Genomic DNA, 25,360 nt, shown 5'->3' on the forward strand with positions numbered 1-25,360 from the left:
CACATTTCTATATATTTTGCACAAATTGATCCATTATAGAGAACGAATAAAAAGTTTTCATTAACTCATCTTGTATACATAATATATATTTAAATAGTAGAAATAGATTCCGTTATCGGTAGTTTTAGTGTTAAATGTCGATAACAATATAGAAAGACCTTCGCTCCAAAATATAGCATTGATGAATTTTATAAAAATAATTACGAATACAATTTTTTCTCAAGTTGATACAACAAAATAATTATATTTCGTCTACAATATTGCCGTAGACTTTAGGTTTGTTCGCGTCGCATGCTCCAACATGCTCGAGTCATAGTTCCTACTCACTAATGAGTGCATTGGAGTGATTAGGAGCTATGATAGGAGTATATTGAAGCATGTTGGAGTATGCGACGCAAACAAACCTTTTGTTTTTGTCATTTCTGTACAATAAAAGAGAGCTGAAAACAAAAGAGAAAAAGGAATAGCGCGATTTGTTATAACGATCTATTATAACGAGTAATGTGTTGCCTTATCAAAGGCAAGATAAATTCATAGTCCCACTATGATAATCGTCTTCTTTTCGGCCGTCGATAGCCGCAAATCCTTCAATAAGTGCGCTATTCATCAGTTAATTGATCCCTTGCGCGGTTGAGGAAAGATTGCAGAATTTATGCTGCAAGCTGGAAGGACATCGACCAATCATCCTCACTCCGCGACGACTACGACAGGGCGGAGAGCATGATTATGCAAATCGCTGCGCTGGATCGCGTCACGCAATGCCACGTGCTGCTTTTAGATGACATCGATTGCGCCGTGTTGTCGATTCTTCGCTGCCCGATGTCGTTGTCGACGTTTTTGTGACTATCAGTATCAATGACGTTCTCAGCTTCGTGATTCTCTTCGTGACTCGGTCTGCCACGGATTCGCGTTTCTGAAAACAATCATCATATATCAATAATATATCGAAGTCTCAATAATATACAGCTTTAGCTAAAGGTATTAGGCACCTATATATTGTTTATTGATTTAAAATTCTTTTGCTTGTATTGTTTTCTATTGATTACCGACATTATACAGTACCGCTAACAAGTTTCAATAAACCCTACTTTTGCAAAAAAACGTCAACTAATTGCCAAATGCATTAATCGATTGGGTTCTAATGATCCTTTTTATATTTGAACCAAAGAAATATTAACTGTATTTTAATTTAGTTTCTATGCAAAAAAACAAAAAAGGAAATTTAAAACAAACACTAGCAAACAAATATTTAATCAAGATTAAAAGTTGTGAGTAAGTAACGTACTCTATTTTACAATTATCGGTTGTGTAAGGAAAAGTGGAAAAATCACAGTCTACAAAAAAAAATAAGAGTGCTAATAAATACTGATTAGCGTTAGTTTTTTGTGATACAAATTCTGTGAGTTTTAATATTACATTCTCCTTTTTAAAAATATACAGAAAATATCAATTTAAGTTAAAAATATTTCATGTAGGATGTAAAAACAACATTTTTCTTATCTGTTTCTTTTATAAAGTTTGCCCTTTATTGATACTTCTTTTGAAAGGTATGTAAGTTTAAAGAGTTCTTGAAACAAAAAATAATTTACAACAACTATAAATCAATTGAGCTAAAACATTAAATATTAATGTTAATGTGTCTAATATTTTTGGATAAGGGTATATTACATGACATTTTGTGACTATTAAACGATACTACATAAAACGGCCATTCGTGCCGCGAATAAGTGGAATATTCAAAAACGAAAGCTAAGGGCAAACTCGGCAAAAATTTATAGTGTCTTCTACTTCGGATAATGGGAGACGCGGTGAATATTTCCAATATTCTTGCCGTATATTACGTATTCTTTCTAGAAACATTGCTTATGGTGGACGTCGACGTTAGCGTACTTTTGCATTACCTTCTGTTGGGTAACGCGACTCTCATTATGTCTGTCCGCCACGAAGATCGTAAACCAGATCGCGTCCAACTCGTTGGTATCTGAATTGCCGCGACTTCGCTCATACCCGCCAGTTTACATGATAATCGAAACAAGTTTGGATACCGGCGTTGGCGTCCCGGGTGCAGATTACTTGCCATAGTTGGACCGAGCGCGGTAGTTCATAAACCGCATGGGATTTCATCAAAATCCCGTCGAGAGTTCCACGTTTGTCGTGGCAGAGGACGGCACAGGAGGTAGAGGCTTTCGGCATGGGGAGGAGGACTCCGAGGCGGCGTGGCACGTTGCTGGAAGTTTTGCGGAATAAACTTCGCGCCTTCCGCGAAACTTTCCGTAGGAAAGTTCCACCACTGCCCGGCGGCGTGTAAGTTCTCGCATTACGTCGGAGGCGATGATTTAAGACGACGTATCCCGGCGAATTTCGGGTCGCGGCAACGTATTTGCGGAAGGTGACGTGTTTTCAAGCGTTCCTCCTCACTGATCGCATAGATCAACATTTTATTGCTTGAATTACGAATGTTCTGGCCATACGTATACCGTGAGCGGGACACATAAATCCGATACACATAAATTACATCTCGTGGGCGAGAAAAGAAATTTAAATTTTGTAAACACGTATTCTATGGTAATAAAGTATAAAATATTTTTCCCACTATATATATAGAATTCCATCGCTTTAAAAAAGTATGTTATTGATATCGATTCCACTGATTTACAAGGTTTCTGTTTCTCAACACCTGAACGATGACCTTTATATATTATTAACTACCGAGAAGAGAATATAAGATCAACAGAGTTCTATCACTCACAGATTTTTAAAAATTAAGAACTTTATTTTTTAAAAAGCTCTACAAATTTAAAGAATTTAGAACTTTTTGGTTTTTCTTTATGGAATAATATCCATCACTATGCAAGTGATGGATATTATTCCATAAAGAAAAACCAAAAGGTTCTAAAAAACAGAAGCCTTACAAATCAACGTAATTTTTTATATTAAAAGTTGCTAATAAATCTTAAGCCCGATCTACAATTGCGCAAACGTAGTTGTAGTTGTAAGAATTAACCAATCACACTTGAATACGAGGAGAATATCCGACTGTGATTGACGAATTGTTACAACTACGACCACTTACAACTACGTTCACGCAATTGTAGATCAGACTTTAATGTTTTAATGTACCACTTAAAACTGTACATAATAAATAGATCTTTATACCATCACATTTATTTTCATATATTGGAAAACAATATTTAAATTCTTTATATATTATATACACAAATTTGTGATACTACATAAAAAATTTAAAGCAAATTTTTTTTTTAATTAAAGAATGTTGAAATTTTTTGAAAAGTTCCTTTTTTTAGTGTAAAAAACACTGCAAAAGTTACCATATCTGAATCACAAAAAAAATACACACATTCATTTTTCTAAAAATCAGGGATAATCGGAAACGGAAGGAAGGAGTATAATTTTTCTATTAATTTTCATTAATAATAATTATTAATATAATTTTACAAGTATAACATTTCAATTAGATAATGTGTGACTAGAATTTACGACCCCAAAAAAGTACCGCATGTACTTAAGAATAAGACTGGTAACCCATATTATTACTTGCAAAAAACAAAATGTTGATCAAAATTTGTTGTTGTTGATGCATAATGCATATAATATAGAGATGATTTCAAAGTGGAATAATCAAATTAATACGCATAATGTTAACCACAGTTAGCGAATAATGGAGATCTGCAATCATAATGTACAAGTCTCACGAGGCATCTGGTTTCCATTGAATTCCCAGTGCAATTGTCAAATCTCACCTTCGTCGCGCAGTCGGATAATCTGATTTTTGTTTCCTCTAAAAGTTCCGCAAGGTTTGCATAGTCGGAGCTTTGAATATTCAAACTTGTTTCGACAACACCGCAACTGTCACCAGCGCGCGTAATTGTAACGACGGCGATGTAGAAAGTCAGAATTGCCACTTATAATATTCGTCGTATTAAAATAATGAAAGGATAAACAAACTTTTTATTCTCTCGCCATAACACAAATGCATATGTTGATAAAATCAAAATATTTAAATTTTATTTTTTACATTTTATTTTTTACGATTTTTCACACAATGAATCTTAGTTATTTCATTCAAATTAATTATATACATTGGTATAAATACAATTATATTCAATAAAGATATTTTACATTATATTATAAAATATTAAGAGTATCTTTTAAGTGTAATTACATTTATAGCTACATGTGTATATAATTAATTTGAGTGTTTAATATATACGAAATAAATAATTGAGAGTGTCGAAAAATTCTCTTTGTATAAAAAATCGCGTAAATATAAAATTTAAATATTCTGATTTTGTTAACATGCATTCGTGACAAAAATTTAATTTGTTTTCTCTTTCGATATTTTATAGTAACATTATAGTATTACAATTTTAATTTCGTATCTATTAAAGTAAGTAAAATATTCATTTCAGAAATCTTTAAACGCGATTAAAAACAAAATTAAATGACTTTGTGTCGATATAATGCGTTTCTATTTAAAGTATCTCATATTTTCTCGAGACTTCAACCTCGTTTAATACGAAAATCTGCGCCAGTAACAGCAAAAGAAAGAAAGCTTAAGCGAATAATGGAAAGCGAGCGTACCTTCGCTTCTCACGATGGTCGACAAAGATGCATCGGTTATTTCATTAGAGCTCGGCTCTAAACTGGGCATGGGCTTTTGTCGCGACCACTGGATATTTTCCACTGAAAACAATATTGTTCTTATTAGTTATCTGCATAACGGCTATAATAAAGAAACGTACGACTGAAACGATTATCTTAATATGTATTAAGTAAAGTAGTGCTGAGAAATGGAATTGTTTTTTTAAACCATTAACACATTTTATACTGAACCAATTTTAAGCAGTTCGTCGTAAGATTATTATATTTGAAAAGTAAAATATATTTCATAATAATTAAAAGCTACATAGGTATTATTAAAAAGAAGGAAGTCTAATGCATAAAATGTAAGGCATAAAACAAGTAAGAAAACGTTTTTATTAAATAAATAAAAGTAAAGTATAATATATGTTGAACTTAAATAAAAAATGTGACAGGTAAAATAGCTAACAACGTGTAAAACGATACATTATCAAAATAGCAGTAAAAAAAAGACAATAAAATACATACATAGTGGAAGCTATAAATTAGAGTAAATTTAACATATTTAATATTTACGTATGTATGTGTACACACACAACATATGCGTTTTCACGACAATTACATGCGCACACACATGAATATTATTTAATCTGAAAGAGCAATAAATTGAAAAGAAACGAAAAAAGTACCAGATGAAAAAAATAAATAAATAAAGGAAGCAAGAAATTAATAGGAATTACTTTACTGCAATGTAAGAAAACACCTCTGAAACTTCATAATACGATGCAATGGATACGAGAGCGAAAACTGAGCATGTGGTATTAGATATTGCATCTGAAACTCGAGGTTAAAGTGAAGTAAACCATTGGAGATAAGATGGATTAATACATTATAAACAAGATAACATAAATTTTTGTTGAATGTTTAAAAACTAGATGTTTGATGTAATAAAGTTATGTGATTGAACGCCCTTTATACCGTACAACGCAAAACAAAGTGATGTGAATTTTGGATCTACCTAAGTTCAATTTAGTAATTGTTTACTCAAATATAAATAATATCAGTGTAATATCAAATAAAGAGACAACATTAATTATCAAGCTTGTTAAAATTTTTATATCAATTTATAATATTTATATATAAAGAAATTAAAGGTTGTAGTAAAAATACTCGCGATATATCTCAAATCAATCAAATGATATTATAAAGATTACAAAGAAACACAATCGTTTTTTTTACAGCCAGAACCTCAAAAAAAAATGGCTAGAAAATACAGAGTGACATTATCGGTTCCGCGGTACGAAACCTATCAATATTGAATATTACTTGACATTAAAGCTTCTTCAATTAAATTTTGCAATATTAATATTTCTATTATTTTTTTTATTATTATGTATGTTACTGATGAAGACTACATACAGTTAAAAGTACATTTGTCTTTTTAAATTACTAGAGAATAAATTATTTGCTTTACTTACTTTTATCAGCTTTAATTTTTGCTTATCTTAACCGTTATCCTTTTTATACAGTTTTTCTTACATTGCAACTAACGAGCCTTACTTAATTTATTTTATTTTAAATTACTTAATATTTACCTGGATCCACGGTAGTAGGAACGGGCAGTGTACTCGTCGTCGTCGGTTCTGTGGTAGGCGTTGGTATGTCTGCCAAAATACGCAATGCATTAATAACTTTTTCAACTCAATATAAATTTACCTTGAATAAAACTGTAATAACAGAGGAACGTATGCGCCGCGTTCATAAATTTTCTACATATAAAAATTAAATATCGCAAACGAGGAAATGTATCAATGTAAAAAATCGTATAGATTATGTATGTACAGTTTACGGGATTTACTGTTAAATAAAATAGAATAGAAGTACGTGGGACAATATCTCGCCGCGTGTTACATTATTACATTCCTGCAGTGTAAATGTTCGATTGAACGCGCGATATTTGCAGATAAATTTTAAGCTGCTACTTTAATATTGTTCAATGCGAAGTAATTAACGCTAATGGATAACGAAAACTTTAATTAATCACAATAATAAAGACCGTTATTTTACGTTACGCTCTTTTCAAATATCTTATTTAAAAGCGAATAACAAAAAACGCGTTAACAAAAAAAAACATTCTCCCCCGCTTCCGTCAGGATAAAGTTAAGCAATTAAAACTAGTAGCACTCGCGAATACTTTGTGGCCATTGTAGCAACTTTCGGCATGGATTGAAAGGCCGGTTTAAAATGCTAATGCGCATTAAATCGTCGACACAATCGAACGCTTATTTAAGCGGCTTAGCAGTAATCCGCCGATTCGGCGGTCGTGGTAAAGCACAAAGCTGGGAAGTTCAATCTGCGGGCGCGCCAAGGCGAAAACCTACAATTACTGATCGATAGATAGAAAGGGCTTCTTTTTACAGCTAGCAAAAGAGGGGTTGAGGGCCAAAGGGTTGGGAAACGCAGATCGACGCGCTCGCGGTTATCGGTGATTCACCGGGCTCGCACCGTTTTCTCCGGAAATACGGATTTGCAGACACGGCTAACTTTCACGGCGTTGACGCTCCTTATCGCTCGAGCTGGATGAGCTTGCCTTTGATACCGAATCAATGAAAAGTTTGAGAGAAAATGTGCTCTGGTGAACTGTCTATCCGCGGCTGATGATTGATATCGAGATTCCTCCGATTGCTTCGATGAACACCTCCTGTCCGTTCATGTGTGGAAACGCGCTGATGCACTTCCGCGGTCGACGACTCGTTACGCGATCAAATCGTATTCAATTGCAAGAATAACATTTTTTTCGAGCATATACTTCCGAGAGTAAAATTATCTTATTTCTTTTTTATGTAAACGATCACCTGAGATTTATTTTTTACACATTTTACACATCAATTGAAATCATTATTATTAATAACATATTATATATTGATTATTTTTCAATTTATTACTATTGGAGAACATTATGGGAACAGATAATCACAATTTTCTGAAAAAGGTCAATATAAACCAAACAAAAATTAAATGATATAAGCACGTTTAATAATTTATTATGACAACATTTCTAAAAAATAACAATTTTAATTAATGTAACACTTTTTATTTTAATAAATATTATTTTAATAATATTTTTTATTTTATTCAGATTTTCGACATATCAACTAAATATTTACTAAATGTAAACATATAGATAAACATATAGTTATTTATTTGGTTTAAGAAGCATTAATTTGACATATTTTTTATTGAATAAATTAATATCCAATAAAAAATGTAGTATTTAGTTAGAATTATTTTAAAAAATATTTATCAAACCGTAAAAATTTTTTTTCAATGTACATTTAAAAATGTATAAAAAATAGTTTTTAAAAAAGAAAAAAAATGTTAAGCGATATCCAAAAACAATATTTTACAACAATTCTCATGTTTCTGCGTCTAGAGTGTAAAAATACTCTACGTGCACATTTCAAAGCACATTTCAAATTAGCAAAAATATAAAAATTTTATAGAATGTTTTATTATTAAATTATTTATAAATATTTATTTTTTTTTATTATTATTATCTTAATATTTGTGTAAAATTCGAGCACACTTTTCTTACGTTATTAGTTTAAAACTTATTTAATTTTTTTGTTTGTCTTGATTCTTACGTAAAGTCACGTTTTGTAATACTTATTTGCTTGAGAAGGTCGTAGCATTTCGAATTCAATCAAATTTTTTACATACCTATACGAATCCACTCACTTTCAAAGTTACCTACAATTGTAGCAAGCAAAATATGATCAATTAGCTACAGCTAATAAAGCTATATACTGTAAATCAAATTACTTATTGTGTTATCTTTTACAGTTAGTTTTTGGATGTGTTTGACAAAAAATTTTTGACTAATATTAACTGATATTGTGGCTTTTTTAGCTGATTTTTTTTGGCTGATATTCTTTAGCTAATATTATACAGTCAAAACATTCTTAAAACCTCGTTTCTTCTGACTTGTGCATTACGGCGAGTGTCATTACCACACTGCTTCGCGGACACTGTCGCACACGTGCGTCGGCGATAAAACACGTCGACTCTGATGCTTCCCTCGCGACTTCTCCATTCTGCACGCCGTATGCATCCGGTCGAGCGTTTTTCCTTACCGTTCTCTCGTCGTTTCGGGAAAGATTCCGGTTATCGGCGGGAGCCGCGATTGGCACTCACTTTTCAAACCTCTCGACTTAAGCCATCTCACGATATATCTCGCTCGTTGTCTTCGTAAAAGAACCGCCCCGTTTTATCGCGTCGTCTGATTCGCTTCTAGTCGGATGCTTAATTTCTCATCCGCTGGATAGGTTCTTCATCGCGCGACTAACGATTTCTGATAACGCGTTGGGACCCGGGGTCGCGAAGAAACGAAAGAAGGTGCGACGACCGCGCGACCGATAAGCGACGACCGCTTGACAAATGTTCGAAAACCGGCGCGAATCGATATTGGCTCTCTCCGCGGTCGAGATATACGTCCGTGATAAATCATATATCACGTTAATATAATATTATACCGTCGTAACTTGGTGAATCACCTTTTGATCGCTCTGGCGCAAATTATGCGATCAATTTGATAACATAATACGATCGCACGTGGATTGACATGATCGTCAAATCTTTCGCAGAATGCAGGTAATTCCGCGATCAGCTGAGTGCAGTTTTATAAGATCCCGAAAAGTAGACGGGCGAGATAACGAGAAAATTAATCATACGTGTAAATAAAGATACACTGAGAGAAAAATGTTTTGTATTTGTGTATACTGTGTAACTGATAGGTTCCCCACAAAAACTAAATAAGTCCACTTAAAAAAAGATTTGGGTTATCACTTCAAATTCTCTATTAAATAGTGTCACGCCATAAATAATTTTGTTTCAATAAGAATTAAATATAAAACAAGGAATATAAGAATTCAAACAGCTGTAAAGGATGCTTTTGCAACGAGCAATCTGTAAAATTTTGTAAATAAAAAAATTTGTTTTAATAAAATATACGTTAAATAATATTTCCTTCTTTACGCTTATTATTTTTAACGTTGTAAAAACGGGTAAATATAAAATATTACAGAACGAATAAAATTTTCGTTAGTACCAAATAAATCCAGAAGTTTTTCATTTTATTTTTTTTAAATAGGTCCTCAAAATATTAATTAAAACTTTGTTCTTATACCTATTATATGTCCGGAGAAAAATTACCATATTTATATAAAGAACGGTTTGAAGATGAGAAATCTTTTTTGTTTCCTGAAAATTTAACTTTTTAAACTTGTTAAGTTTATGCAAAAAATTCTTCAATTACATGATAAAATAATTATGGTTAGAAGTTTCATTTTTACAGTTATTATCGACACAATGTTAGTAATAATAATTATTTATATTGCTCCATAAAAAAATATATAATGGTATCAAAAATGATTATAAATTATACATAATTGTGATAATTACAGCCAACAATACAATTAATGATTTCATCAGCAAGCGAAAGAATCTCGATATCGATCATCATCGTCCGCGGATAAACAAATAGAGCATTTTTTTAAACTTTTCATTTATTTCTTTCAGTGTAATAACGTGCGGATTGAAATGTACAATTCGTCAAAATGTTTGAAGAATAAACATTATCGATTGGTTGATTCGTAACCGTTAAAACACACTCGAGAATGGTAATTTATACGTTGGACGTATTGAGAGGCAAGTTTTAATTTGGATTAAAACGAACAGAATCGTTCGTTAATTTGCAAATCTATGCAAATGACAATTGTAATGCGAACAAAAATATGAACGCGTTTTCAGGTTTGTCATTATACGATGTCCTCCATTGACCAAATAAAAGTTTTAAATGACAGGAATGTCATACTCACGATAGAGCTTGATGCTGCCGTCCGTTTCGCCGAGAGAGTTCTTAGATATGCATTTGTAACTGCCGTAATCGGACATCGCGACTGAGCGTATCATGAGCTTCATGTGTACTTTGTATACATTGTCCGAAAAGGATGGCTCGTATTTTTCCCCTGCAATTTAACAAACATTGTAGGTACACCGGATGCATCCAATAGTACAACCGTTCGCTAAAAGCTTAATTCATACAGCACAGATTCCAGCAATATTTCAACAATATTGCAACATTCTAGCAATACTACAGTAACGTTGTAAATGTTGCAGCACTATTGCTGCATGCTTCTGTATTGTATGATAGTAGTCGATGTGATTGATTCTTATATTTAAATTCAACCAGAATTTGGGACGTTACATTAAAAAAATAACACAAAAAAAATGATTCATTACCTTTTTGTTACTTTTTCATAATATTAAAATAAGAATTATTAGAATTTAAAACTACATTATTTGTATAATCAATATTCACAATTATTTGACAATTAATATTAAATGTAATAATAAATATTAAAACTCGAACATGTCTGAACTGTATATGGAAGAAGTTCTTCTTTATACTAAACTTATCTAATAATTTTTTTAAAGCTTTATAATAAAATAATTTCAATCAACTGTTTTGTGTGGCTGTGTGTGTGTGTGTGTGTGTGTGTGTGTGTGAGTGTGGTGTATGAGTTAAACTAAAACTAATTAAACGCTAAATTTACTTTTCTAATTATTATCTTATCTTTCTAATTATTACTAAACGATTATCGTTGAGTAATTTAGTAAAATTTATTAAATTATTACTGCACTCTGTATTTAATCATGTTTACTAAATGATTGCACCAATATGGCAAACAAAATACATTTGTAGCTATTACCAGACTTTTTTCAGTAGATCCTTCTACTTGTATATACAAATATATATGTATATACATATATATATATACTATATATAAACTGTGGGAGCTTAATAAATATCAAGCGAGATAAAAGATGCTCCGCGCCTTCTTTGTTCGCGCTAGAATTATGGAATTAGTTTTAATCTACGGTGAAAGCTAGTTCCGTAGAAACTGGAACACGTTGAAACCGTTCTACACAGGGAAATCTGGGGTTGATGCGACGGGGATATATCGTTCATGCATACACACTGTACTTAACCCGCAAGCCGGGCGTCAGTTTTACATCCAACATGGTAGTACAGTATCTACATCGCCGCAAGACATTGCTTCATTAAAATATGACTCGTCATTTTAGGCGAGCTCATTTAAAGCTTAATTATATTACCCGCGCTATTACAGTTACGTATCGCATCCGCGTGCGTGCGTCGACGCACGAATTATTAATTTTTGAAGCGTGCAGATGTTATAGAAGCACGCACACGATTATGCTCGATTCAGCTGACGATACGCTGCTCGCGTTCGCATTATCATCGTTTATATCATTATTATACCGATGATGCGTATTATCGTAGAAAATTGAAAGTAGCGAACGTGCGCATGTTTTCGATCCGTCGTTCAGCCGGATGGAATATAATATAACGATATTCCAAAATGTATTTGCCGATATCCCGCGCTTCCGGTACGCCTTCACGGTCCACCGTGCTTCGTGCTCTGTCAACCAGAAAAACTAGCATTAGGGTTTCTCGCGTGGATGCACGCTGCCCTCCGCTCCATATTCGCGCGTCAGTCCGGCCCCATACGTTGCGTCCATTTAAATTGTTCCAAACGCTTTGTTTCTCATCTCGTTATTTGTGTTTTTCGTAAATCGACTCAGTTCGAGCATAAATGTATTTTTCTAAATTCGAAAAACATATTCATATAGGGTAAAGTCGCCTATTATGGGATAAGTTCCTAATATGAGATAGCAGGGTTTCTGCTAAACTATAACAAGCGCATGTGTTTAATTTTATCATGAACTTTTTACTCTTAGCGTGAAACCTGTTTAATAAAAAATTCATTATTAAATCATGCGTGTAGTCGTTGCAAAAAAAGATTTATGAAATTGAATGTTGTCAAATTTTATTGAGGTTAGTCTGTTAAAGCTTGTTTTATTATACAAAAATAAATATTGGGTAATAAAATCTGCATGCAGTGATAGAGTAAGATCGTATTCATAGGAACAAACGTGATATAATAATTTGTTTAACTGTAAAGATTAGATTTGGTGATCGTGAAACCGTAAGGCATGAAAATCGTAATATGAGATATTCAGGATATTCCTAATATGAGAGCATCTAAACAATTCAATGTCTCAAAGCATATTATTGAACGAAGTGTTAAAAATGATAATTCTATTGTTAAGATTACTCACACACACACATATACACATACTCACATACACACCCATCGAAAAATTATATAATTATTATGTATAACATTTAAATTCTTTGTTCCTACTTGTATGTAATATAATAAAAGAGTGTATATATAAAAAGCTTATCTTTATTTTTTCCTTAATTTCCCGTTATGAGATACCATCTCACACAAGAAAACCCTTATATTAGAAATCCTTTTTTTGAATGATTAAAATCTGCACTTTTAATAAAAAATTTCACATACACCAAAGTAGCTATTATCGACTGCTAACTTTTGGCGATAAAACTTAAATATATTTCCCATAAATTTGACGTGAAAATAGAAATTCAGGTTATAAATTAAATAAATTACAAGCCTTTAAAAAAAGGTATCTCATAATAAAACTTTACCCTACATATGTAATACACTGAGAAAAAACTGATTACGATTATCATAATTTAACTATGATTTACATACCATAAATTATATACCATTTTTCGTACCAGCAATATTTTTTTGTAGAACTATAAATATGATTATTATTAATAATATATATTGAAGTTAATAAGCAGTAATATAACTATAAAAATGAAACTCCTAAACACAACTTTATATGCAATTATAATCACAAGTAATCTTCTCTCAATGTACACTACATGTCTTACATTAATAAAGCGATACATCGAGTAATACACTTTATTTTACAACATTTTTCGGTAATTAATAATTATAAATATATTTTTGTAACAATTTATGCGCATCAGTAACGTTTGAGCAATTATTTGATAATCTACTTATTAAATTTATGAAATATATAAATATATATGTCTACACGAACCAAATTATATTTTCCATTTCTAAGGATGAAATTGCATCTCTTCAAAAAGAGCACCGAGCAAATTTGGACCGACTAAAAACGATATGATGGTCGAACACGCCAAACACTCATTACTTGTGAAAGGAAAAGTAAAGTGAAACTGGAGAATTATGCGCGATCACGTAACTAATCTGAGGTACAATAATTATAATTGTAAAGAAGCCTCCTAAAACTTTGCGCATTTCCTTAATTAAATTTCAATTATTCGCGCATTTCTGAAAATCATCCATGTTGAAGAAATTTTCCGTAACCATGGAATCATATAAAAATACAAAGCAACCGAAATACTGTAAAATAATCGACCAATAGTACTTTGTAAGTCGGAGAAAGGCATTAACGTTTCGATTCTTCTTGGTGGATGAAAAGTGGCGCAGCAAAAGCCGAGGCGGATCGGGGCGGGACGCGCGAACGCGAAAAGAAGTTTTGATTAACAATTCGAGGTGGCGGCGCATTCGAGAGAGAGTGAAATCTATAGGTGTAATGACCCGCGGCAAGGTAGAGGCGAAGTATTTTCTCAGCCAGGAGGAAAACTTACGTCTCTCCGAGATAGAGAAAGAGAAATGTGTGGAGAAAAGGGTGAGGATCGGAGGTGGAGAACGCGCCAGGAGCCGCGTCAGGCAGGCCAGCAGGTGGAATAAGGGCGGCGGAAGGGTAGAATGCATTTATGTAGTGGCACCATTCGAGCCCCACAAGCGGAAGAAAAACTTTCGGCCGGCTTTGAGTTTGAAAAGCAGATGAAAAAGTTTAACGACGTTGAACTACGGTGCCGAGCATTACCCACGGGGGCGGCGTGGCGGTGCCGGGGCCCAGCGAATGGATTTTGCTGAGGATAAAACTGCTTTTAAACCCAAAAGTCGGCGGTGGGACCGATATTTTGTGTTACTCGTATCTCCGCACGTCGTTGGCGCGCGGGTCCGCCGACATATGTGGACATGAATCACGCTGACTTGGAAACTCAAACTGCCGACGTAATTTCCATCTGCGGCGATCGCTCACGCTTAATTTCGCCAAGCGCCGTCGTTTCTGCGATCACGTGCCCGTGTCATCGATCACGCGATACTTCGAGACTTTTACGAACGCAATCCAGCTTTTACGTTTGATGCATATGAAACTATAAAAAAACAGACAATTCAATCGTAAAATAAATTAAATACTGAACCGATAAAAACAAACAATTTTTTCAAAACATTTATTTAACAAATTTAAGCTATTTTTATCGGAAACAGAATTCATTATTGTTTCAGACTCAAACTAACGCGAGGATATATCATAAACATGCGCGCTTTGTTGTGACAAAAATTAATTCAAGGAAAAAGACAACCCAAAAAATTCTAAAAATTTTTAATTTTGCAAAAAGGTATATGTATATGTAACCATATAAAAATTGTATGTCTTAATTAATTCTAAGAATGAAAAAAATACTCCTCTAAAGACAGTCTAATATTCCATGTGTCTAATAATACCTCAGAAATTAAAAGAAACGTCAAGAAATATTAAATATAAAAATATAATTGAAAATTGTAAAATATAAAAACTTGCTGCATATAATTGAGTTTCTATATACACAAATTTTTAAGAATGTTTTAATTGCTGATTTTTCCTTGTAAGTCAATCAAATCTGATTATAGCACAACTGACATAATAACACATATTTGCTTACAACACACGCAAGAAGATTTATTCGCAAAAACACACTGCAAATCTTCCGTTAAGAGTTTCTTATTAAAATTCCGCAGCACGAAAAGGATATTCTTTTGTCACGGTTTTTAATTTTAATTCATTAACTGTCCGAAATGTAATTAACGCTGAAAATGAAATCTCCCCCCCACTCTCTCCTTCTGCGGGAGAAATTATACTCGGCACTGTCGCGCGGCGAGAGTTACAGGTCGTGGGAATGCGTTCCTTTAAAAGTAGAATGGACGCACACAGTTCGGCCACGAACATAAAAAAAATGCAAAGCCCCTCCCTGTAATGAGTTTAGCGCCGACCGACGGCTCTAATTTGATGCACACAAACCCAGCGTCGGCGAGCGAGAAACGTTAAATATCGCGTAATTGCCAACCGTCGGGAACTCTATGCCGAAAATGAATCGGTGTGTCGACGCGCGCGTAACGCGTGTTTGCCCACTGACAGATTATGTTTTCCAAAGGCACTGATTTACGGCGTAATCCTATTGTCAACGATACTGCCGATCCTAAATTCCCCATCACCCTCCAAATATCCTTCGAACAGCTCTAAATTTATAACAATAATTTTGTTGTCTCATTCTCTATTAAAATATGCCGCACAGTGGCAATATTATCCTAGTTAATAAGCAATGGTATCGCTCTTTAATTATTATGACATATTATGTAAAAAACTTTTCAAGGTAATATTCAATAAGTTTATTTGAAAAATGTTTACTGTAAGTTATTGTTGGAACAACAAGAAGAAAGGAAAAAAAAGTTAAAGAAAAAAAGAAAGTTTTGCTAATATATTATTTATATATTTTGTAAACATATATTATATATACTGTTAATCAAAAGTTTAAGACCACATAGTTTAAATTTAAGAGTATTCTAGTAAAACACTACTTAAAAGTTTGATCTTACTTAATACTCTTCTTAATTTGAAAGTAAATAGATATTATATCTAGTAATGTAATTAACACTGCATTGTTTCATTAAAAAAAAAAAATGGATTACGATTGTAAAGACATTGTTCAAATCTGTGTGTGGGTTGTAGATTATTTTAGACGATAGTTGAAAAGGTTTGAAAAAATAAATAAACTTAATTGTGGCTATAGAATACCTAGATTACTTAGATTATAGAATACCTAGATATATTATATATTTTAAAAAGTAATTAAATCAATAAAGATAGTCATAAATATACTTTGACGAAAAAAATATGTAATATTTTTTAGTATTTTTTTTTTGTAAAATGTTTTGTAAAAAATGTATTCTATAGAAATTTAAGATATTTTATATTATTTTTCATTTCATTATAAAACAATGAGTAAAATAATAAAAATATGTCTAATTATAATAAGTTTGATATTACGTCATATATTATAAAGGTAGCTACTTTAAAGGAAAAAATATCTAATATGTTTAATGCTTCTCTTATAAAAAATGTTGAAAAAACATTCTTTAGAACTTTAAAATATTTTATATAATTTTTCATTCCATTATAAAAGAACAAGTAAAATAATGAAGATATGTCGAATCGGAATGCAAACAAATCTGATTTTATTTCATATTTTTAATTAATGATCATCAACTTTCACAATAAATAATATATTAAATCTTTCTTTTCTCCCTTTATAATATGTAATATATAATATATAAATATTAAACTTCCCAGGTCTTTCATATATCTCCGCATTGCCATGCTGTGAACGATATTACGAGACGGCTATTTCCATCACGTGATTCCACCTATATAGCAACATAATAGAACTGTACTTTCCGTCGCTTTACGAGTTGCCTTCTCACGAGAACGGGCGGTGCGATATCTATACGTAAGCGTTTTTGTCGATCGAACTGCGTGACTGGAAATGCTCGACGAAACTTAGAATTTTCAAAGTCCCAGATAGGAAAATTCATGAATTTCTCGGCGCCGGGATATTCTCGCAGAGCTTTATAAGCGACGTTTTGCTGGCAAAGAAAAAAAGATTTTTTTCAACATCAGTAAAACTTTTGCGCTTTGCCGGAAATTTGAATGCTCCAGTCGTGAATTCACATGTGGCATGTTGTAATCCCAAATCGCGATTTTCCCATAATCGCGACACGCCCTTTCCCAACATGCCCATTCCCTTCGATGTGAATCGGGTTTTACAGCCGAACGCAAACTGGAGGTCAGTTCGTTTCGAATTGCATTAAATTGCTCACCCGCGCACATGTTTTTTAGCTGCAAACAAGTATGTAGATATATATCGTTATCGCGTCGTTTAACAGAGAGATACCTGCGTAACGCGTAACAACCCTATCGCCAACTTTTTTCACGAAAAAAAATGGAAAATCGTGAAGCGAATAACAATTTCCTCGCCGAGTGAATATTTGAATCGATTTGGGAATCAGGTCCAGTGTTTTGCGCACGCTATTCACCACGTGCCATGTTACCGATGAATGGCCGATTCGATGCGAAAATCGGTGCACGCAGATGACGGTCGGGGCCCACCGCGTCGTTGCGCGCAACCCGATATCTGATCGTGCGTGAGTCACGCGCGCTGAATTCGCATTAGCGGGCAACGCGTATCCGCGGAACGTTAAATCGTAAAGCATGTCGTAACCGTTACGGCGAAACAGCGGGGGGTATGTGTGGTTGACGCCGGGAATATAATGCGAGATAACTTGACAGTTAGCCCATTCGTAATTCGTATGTGCTTTCCGGGTGTAGAATCGGCAGATAAGCTGTGAAGCGATCGCCTTTGATTTTATGAGATTTCCATTCCACTTTGTTTGAAAATCAAATGTTGAACCACGCAGAAAACACTGACACGCTACTTGCGAGTATTTTCTAAAGGGTCATCAATAGGAATTAAGCGGTGTCTACAATGAGATTTTAAGGTGTCAAATTTCAGCTTTAAGCTTTAAGTCGCAAGAAATTGATAATAGATTGAATAATAGTCGAACATGAAGAAAATAATCAATTATAATTGATCATTTTCCTACAACTTAAGGCTTAAGCTTAACATTTTCATTTTACACTTTAAAATTTCATTGTCAAACGCTACTTAATATGATATAATAATTAGTTGTAAGAAATCGATCAATCATAGTCGAATGTGAAGAAAATAATCGACTATGATTGGTCAATTTCTTACAGTTTATGGCTTACTATATAATCTTACTCCCATTGTAGACGGTTTATAAGATCGTACAGTTTCTGTACTTCGCAACGTCTGAAAATTTTCCCGCAATGTTGAATTGCAGCTAATGTTAATACAATAAATTAAAGTATCTAAATGTCCCAATGACTAACTAATAAAAAGATATGATCAGTTCTACATTGTGGTGCCTATTCTCTTCGAAATATTATAGTACGTACATACCGCGAAAAATTTTTTCATGCTAAGCACGATGTCGTTGACAGAAATTTACGTAGCATGGGATTTTAAATAAATTCAGGTGAAATAGACCAAAAATCACTCCAATTTATTTAAAATTATGATGTACTATGTAAATTCTGACGACGCGATGACAGCGCAAAAAACATCTTTGAAATACATACTATGACACTTCAAAAAGAAAAAATATTTTTGTTAAAATGCGTAATTATGCAGAAAGTTAAAAATTCGAACAGCCATAACTTGATGAGAATAAGTACGCGGTCATAAATTAAAATTTATTTGAAAGTTCTTAATTTATACAATACTTTTAGATATCACAAACTTTATTTAGAAACAAGTTTTTGTTTTTCTGTAAAAAAAATGTTAAAAAAATGTCGGTCAAATACACTATTTTATCCTATTTTACTCAAAATGAGATGTGCTACGCAAATGTGATTGAAATGAGCAATTTTTATACAAAAAATATTTTATTTCCTCTTTTTAGTTTGCATTTCTTGTAACAAATATCTTAATTGATTATTGTTGGACAACAAATATATTGTTGATTCTTCAATCACTGAGCATATTCAATTATCGGAAACATATACTTTATATAATTAAATAATTGTAAAATGTGAATTGTATTCAATCAAATGTAATCGTTGAAGCTTAACGCGGTCTCCCGAGGAATGTGGTTAGCGAACTTTGTGCATATTGCCGCGTTTAACGTTCAGTAGCATTTATCGTGCATTGTCACTCCACAGTAAAAAGTGACATTCCCATAAGTCACCCGCGATCGTTGTTAACGTGGTTTATTCAGGGCCAGATTCCGTAGCAGATAAGCGGAAACCATTCAGCCGCGACGGGGAGCGCGCGGCCGTGCCATTTCACCTCGGAAAACCAGCCTGTGAAATAAAAATCTCGGAGCTGGGCAAACAAAGATTAATCTCCGCCGGCGTCACGAATGGAAATCGCACCGGTTTCCGGGCCATCGATCACCGGTAGCAAAACGCCGTCGCTCGCTCGCTCGCTCGCTCGTACGCCCGCTCATTCGCCCGGTGTCGCGCCGCAGATGCGCCGGCAGAAGCGATCCAAAATTAACCTAATTAGCTGCGCGATTAGCAGCTGCAGACATGGCGACGGCGACGGCGCGGACGCCGTCGACGTCGCTCGTTCTTACCCTCGTCTCCCGCACATCCACATTGCGGAATCCCGGCGGTGACGGTGCGCCAGCACCGAAGCCGGTCGAGCCGCGTGCATTAATGGATCCGAAGGGGGTGCATTACTTCATACGCATGCTATCTCGGCGCGGCGTCGTGTCTAATTATCCGAAATAATTATGCGCACATGTGCGGACCGCTTTTCAGTAACGCACCGACGTACCCGATGCGTCGCGTACACCGTCAAGTTCGATTTGCGACATCTCGTCTAGGCGGTTTGCGTATTTGCGGCCGCCGCAAATATGACTTCCTGCGTTAGACAAGATCGTTGATTGTGTAACGCTCGATGCTACATACAAATTAATTGTTATGGCGGGAGAATGTATACTAAGAAAAGTATTTGTAATTATATAATCTAATAAGGAAATAATTATAAGAAAATAATTATGGTTAAATACGTATACATAGAACTATAATCTTTTTTGGATATGGAACTATGTAAATGTTATTTCTAATATTATAGTTGTAACTATACGGGAATAACGGTTTTGTTAAAGTATATAATAATTCAGATAAATACAAATCTATAAAACTAAAAATAATTTTGTTGGACTACCAAGATAATTATATAAAACACTCAAACATAATGAGCAATACTGCAAGAAATTTTGACATTCTAGTAATCAGGTTATGTTTTCTACATAATTATCTTAATAGTCCAATAAAATTATTCTCAGATCTGTATCTATCTAAATTTTTAGATAATTCAGTAAAACAATTTTTCTATATATAAAAGTAGAATTTTTAACTATAATTATTTTATCATGCAAGTAACAAATACCAAACACTTTTCTTTCAATACATGTAATTGTTGTTGTCTTTTGAATAATACCCAAGACTAGCGTTTTGTTCGTCACAACATTGAGTATAACGCGATGGCAACGAATTTTTTTCTTTTTTTTTTTGAAACATCGAGTGGAATACGTGTTTTGGGAAACAAAATCCAGTTTGCCACTAGCAAATAGGTTTGTCAGAACGCGATCCGTTCAGTAGCGGCCTTTAATTTCTGGTGTACCGACATAAATGGATTCGATGAGCAAACCAGACCCGTGACCATGCGCTGTCGGCTAGTAAAGCATAGTTAAGTACGTCGGCGGAGCGGAGTTCGATTACCATTCATTAAATTATAGCAGGAGCGCGCATGCGGCGCGCGCGGAAGTGGCAACCTATACACTCGTTGCTATTGTTGCTGCCATTGCAATTATTGCTGATGTTGGAAGAATTAGTGTTGTCATTGAACGAATTAATGTCATCATTGCTGCGGCGAACGCTCTCTAATTATTGCTACCGCTGTGACAATTCCGATCGATTCCGGTCTCTTTTCCATTCCACATATAGCACTCAAATCTTTCCAAGTTTCTAATGCATTCCGCTCGTTTATGTTATTCGCAATATTATGAATCATTTATAAACAGAATTTAAATTTACGCAAATTTTTACATATATGCATGATGCAAACTAGCTTGAAATAAAAAGAGAATACTGATTTTTATTTAATCTATATATGAGACCTATTCTGTAACTCATAACTTAACGACTGTAAATACTACAGTTACAGTCGTTAAGAATTACAAAACAAACGCCTATCTCACAATAAACAATGTCTCATAATATTTACAAAACGTACCGTTCGCTATAATGACGTTGTTCTCTCGCGTCCAATAATTGATGGACTTGGGAAACGCCTCGGAATGGCATTCTAACGTCATTTGCTGGCCTTCTTGTGCGCCCACTAATTGGTTCTGGATCCAAATCATTGGAGTAACTATTAACATCAAAACGTTAATATGTTATAATAACACTTGATTGAATAAATTATATATAATACACTTTTTTTGAAAGTAGCTACTTACAATGTACAACGAGCATTATTCTTTTGCTGACTGTTGGCGGTACGCCGTTAGACGCGATGCAAAGGTACGCTCCCATCTGCAACCTATTCACTTTCGTGATATTGAAAACCGGTCCATCAATGCTGGGGACTATAACAAATATAATTAAACCGTTAAATCAAGAAATCTATTTAGCACTTATTAGCAATGCCAATTAGTATAAAATAGTACTAGAGAAAAATTCTACTACATTGAAAGAAAAGTGTTTGATAGTTCTGATTATAATTGCATGGTAAAATAATTATAGTTAGGAGTTTTATCTTTATAGTTATTATTGTCATAATATTAATAATAAGAATAATTTATGTATTGGGTTGGAACAAAAATTCGTAACTTTATTATTATAAAAGTTTGTTACTTCATGTATCATGTTCATATGTTTTAAAAAAATTTACAATTATGTTATTCAATAAAGTAAAATTTCAACTTTAAGAATCTGTTCTTTTTTTTTGCCGTACGTGATGATTTTAAACGGATTATAAACAATCAAAATCTAAATACTTTGTTTTATTTAATCCGCGATAATTCAATAATAAAACTTAGAAATATTTTTAGAAACCAATTTTGTAAGAAAAATTTTATACTTTCACGGTAGAAAGTTGAACATTTTTACAAATTTTTTTCACGTGACAGGCACACAAAGTGAGAAAAATTTCTTATTCTGTCCTCGTAATTTTCTACATATAAAAATTATCAGACTCACAGAAACTCAGAAGACATAGCGATCTTTCGAAAAATAGAGATTTTAAGTTTTAAAAAAACTCTTTTTTTTAAATTGCATTAAAAAAATTTTAATGACATTACAGCTGCTTGAATTTTAAAGTTCGTAGCGCTACAAACCTTCATTTCAACACAGCATTTCTAGTTCTACAAAAAGAATATATAGTTAGCACAAAAAATAACCATAAATTAGAATTAAATTATAGCAATGCAACAATTTTTTTTCTCAGTGTACCCTGTTAAGTCGTCATTGCTCTTACACAATATCGTTATCTTGTACTAAAACAATTGATAAATTTAACACTATATATATAATGTCAAATTTACCCACTGTTTTAATATAAAATAATGATATATTGAATACGAGCAGTGACGATTTAAAAATTAGATTAAATTTGACACTATAGATAGATAGATTTAACAGTGTAACGTAACAGATAATCGTACTGACAACTGTTGTGTGAAAAGTCAAGGATATGTTACAATCACAAAATTATTAGATATTAAGATCTTCTAAACCACTCTTACAACTATATATTTTATTTGTTCCATTCGGAAATACAGTTGGAGTCTAAATCTAGTTGAGCGACATGGAATACAAATTCAGCATATCAGCAAGAAGTTTCATCAGTCCTGTACAAAAAATTCTGCAATCGGGATTCGAATTAATACACGTCGAGTATGTTGCTTCACAGCATTGCGTAACCGATACTAATCACCGTGCCATCGTTTTTACCGCGTGGTCTAATCTCCGTTAACATTACACGCCATTCGCAAAACCTATCTTGCACCATGGGCGAAACACTTGTCGAGAGGCTTTTTGCCAGTGTACATCTTACTCAGTTGCGAATATTATGAATGTGCTCAGTGGTACCAAATAACTCTCGGCTCGAGCATTGCTCTCTTTAGCTATCGTGATGAAATATATACGTTCGCTGTACAAACATAATTAAAATTATTATGTGTACGCAGACAGAATGGTTTTTCTGAAATATTTAAAAATTTAGCTACATATAGATTTGAAATTAATTTCGTTGAATTCAAAGTAATTATATTGGACACTCAAACACAATGAACAATATCGTAGAAAGTTTTGTCATTCTAGCAATCAACTTGAGCATCCCACGTAATTATTCTAATTATTTTAATCCAACAAAATTATTTCCAAATCTGTACCTACATAGTAAAAAAAATTTTGCATTCGTGTTAAAATCTTTCAATTCTTTTTTCGTGGTACTTTATCTAACATATTCATCTTACGTTAAATTAACACACAAATTTGAATGATGTATTTAAAAACATGCGAAATGTGTTAAATTCAACACAAATTCCCCATCTGAGTAGTTAAATTTTTAGATACTTCAATAAAACCGTTCTTTCCAGATAAGCTTTAAAGTACGATCGGCTTTTATATCTGCAGTTATAATCCATTGCTGAATTTAACAACGCTACTATAATCTCGAAATAAATTCAATTTAATGAAAAATCTTTTTTTTTTACCAAAACGCACGAATACCGCATACCAATGAATTTATCGTTCTTTTTTCGGAAGGGAGGGAAAGACCGTTCGAGAAAATGCGCAGCTGGGCTTTGTTAATTAAACATACCGTACTTTTTATTCACGATAGTCAGAATGTTTCTGCTTTCAGTGAAAAACCGTGACATTGTGGAAACCAGAAGGATTCGTAAGCCGCGAAGTTAACGGATGTAGATTAAAGTCAAGCGTGTGGGGAACAAAACGTCCGCCGTAAAATTTAGAACTTAAAACATCGCACTGCTGGGAGACGTGCCCTCCTCGCCGCAACTCGTCCACTTGCATTTCTTAAGTTTTAAGACGTAAGCCGAATACGGTTTCTCTTCGCCATGGATGTAGCTACTTGTACTGAACATCCGGGGCTTAGAACTCGCTTGTTATTCTTAACTTTCATATTCTTGCATTCCCATGTCCGTGTGACTCACGAAATGTACCCAGATAAACTGTCGCACTAAATTTGCAAAAAGTTGCATATTTGTTCTAAATGATTCGTTCCATACTGAAAGAAAAGTGTTTCGTATTTATGACTACAATTTTATGATAAAATAATTATAGTTAGGAACTCCATTTTTATGGTTATTGCTGTAGTAATGTTAGTAATAATATAATTTTATTTATCATCTCAACCAAGTCATCATGATTTTATTGTGACTTTTTTTGCTATTGAGGATATAGGTACATATCCGGTATCGAAAATGACTATAAATTACAACTAAGTTATAAATTATTTAATTACTACTATAAAATCACAAATATTAAAACCGACTATAAGTTATAGTCATCACTATAAAGTTACAAATATCAAACATTTTTCTCTCACTGTATACACAGCATTTGCAGTATCTATGATACTGAAAATCAGGAAATTTATTTTCAGGATAAAATATACATTTATTTTGCGACGTAAGATCAAAAGGCCCTTGAAGAGATATTTTCAGAGGAAAATGAATTTTCGAGTCGTTGAAGAACGACTTTGTCGGCTTCGCCGTTTAATCTCTGTGCAAGGCGATTTATGTTATTGAAACGCCTGCTGACTCGGCCTGAAATCACCTGCATACGAGATAAGCTGTAAAGCAGCGGTCGGGCCGCCGCGCGCCGTGCGGGCTCTTTAGTTAATTAGTTACGAGCGCCGATTTATACGACGCGACGTCGTCGCGACAAAAAAAGGCACAGAGAGAAAAAAAGAGCCGATAATGCCAATTACGTTTAATAAATTTTACGTTTGCCTTCCTTGTGTACCAGATTTTGAAATTAAGCTAACGCGGCTTTTTCGATTAATGAAGTAATTAAAACGCAG

At 33.5% G+C, this 25,360-nt stretch overlaps 1 protein-coding gene across 1 annotated transcript in view; it reads right to left on the reverse strand.

Annotated features, from left to right (window-relative positions):
- Window positions 1-412: 412 nt before the first annotated feature.
- The window catches only part of LOC108757961 (lachesin), a 30,627-nt gene continuing 5,679 nt past the window's right edge, over window positions 413-25,360 (reverse strand). Inside the window, 6 exon segments of the mRNA XM_083287346.1 lie at window positions 413-913; window positions 4,603-4,704; window positions 6,198-6,266; window positions 10,479-10,628; window positions 21,545-21,682; window positions 21,771-21,899. Coding sequence (XP_083143472.1) covers window positions 702-913; window positions 4,603-4,704; window positions 6,198-6,266; window positions 10,479-10,628; window positions 21,545-21,682; window positions 21,771-21,899 — 800 coding nt within the window. The 3' untranslated portion in view covers window positions 413-701.

The sequence above is a fragment of the Trachymyrmex cornetzi genome, unplaced genomic scaffold, assembly GCF_001594075.2.
Source record: "Trachymyrmex cornetzi isolate Tcor2-1 unplaced genomic scaffold, Tcor1.1 scaffold1482, whole genome shotgun sequence".
Lineage (NCBI taxonomy): Eukaryota > Metazoa > Arthropoda > Insecta > Hymenoptera > Formicidae > Trachymyrmex > Trachymyrmex cornetzi.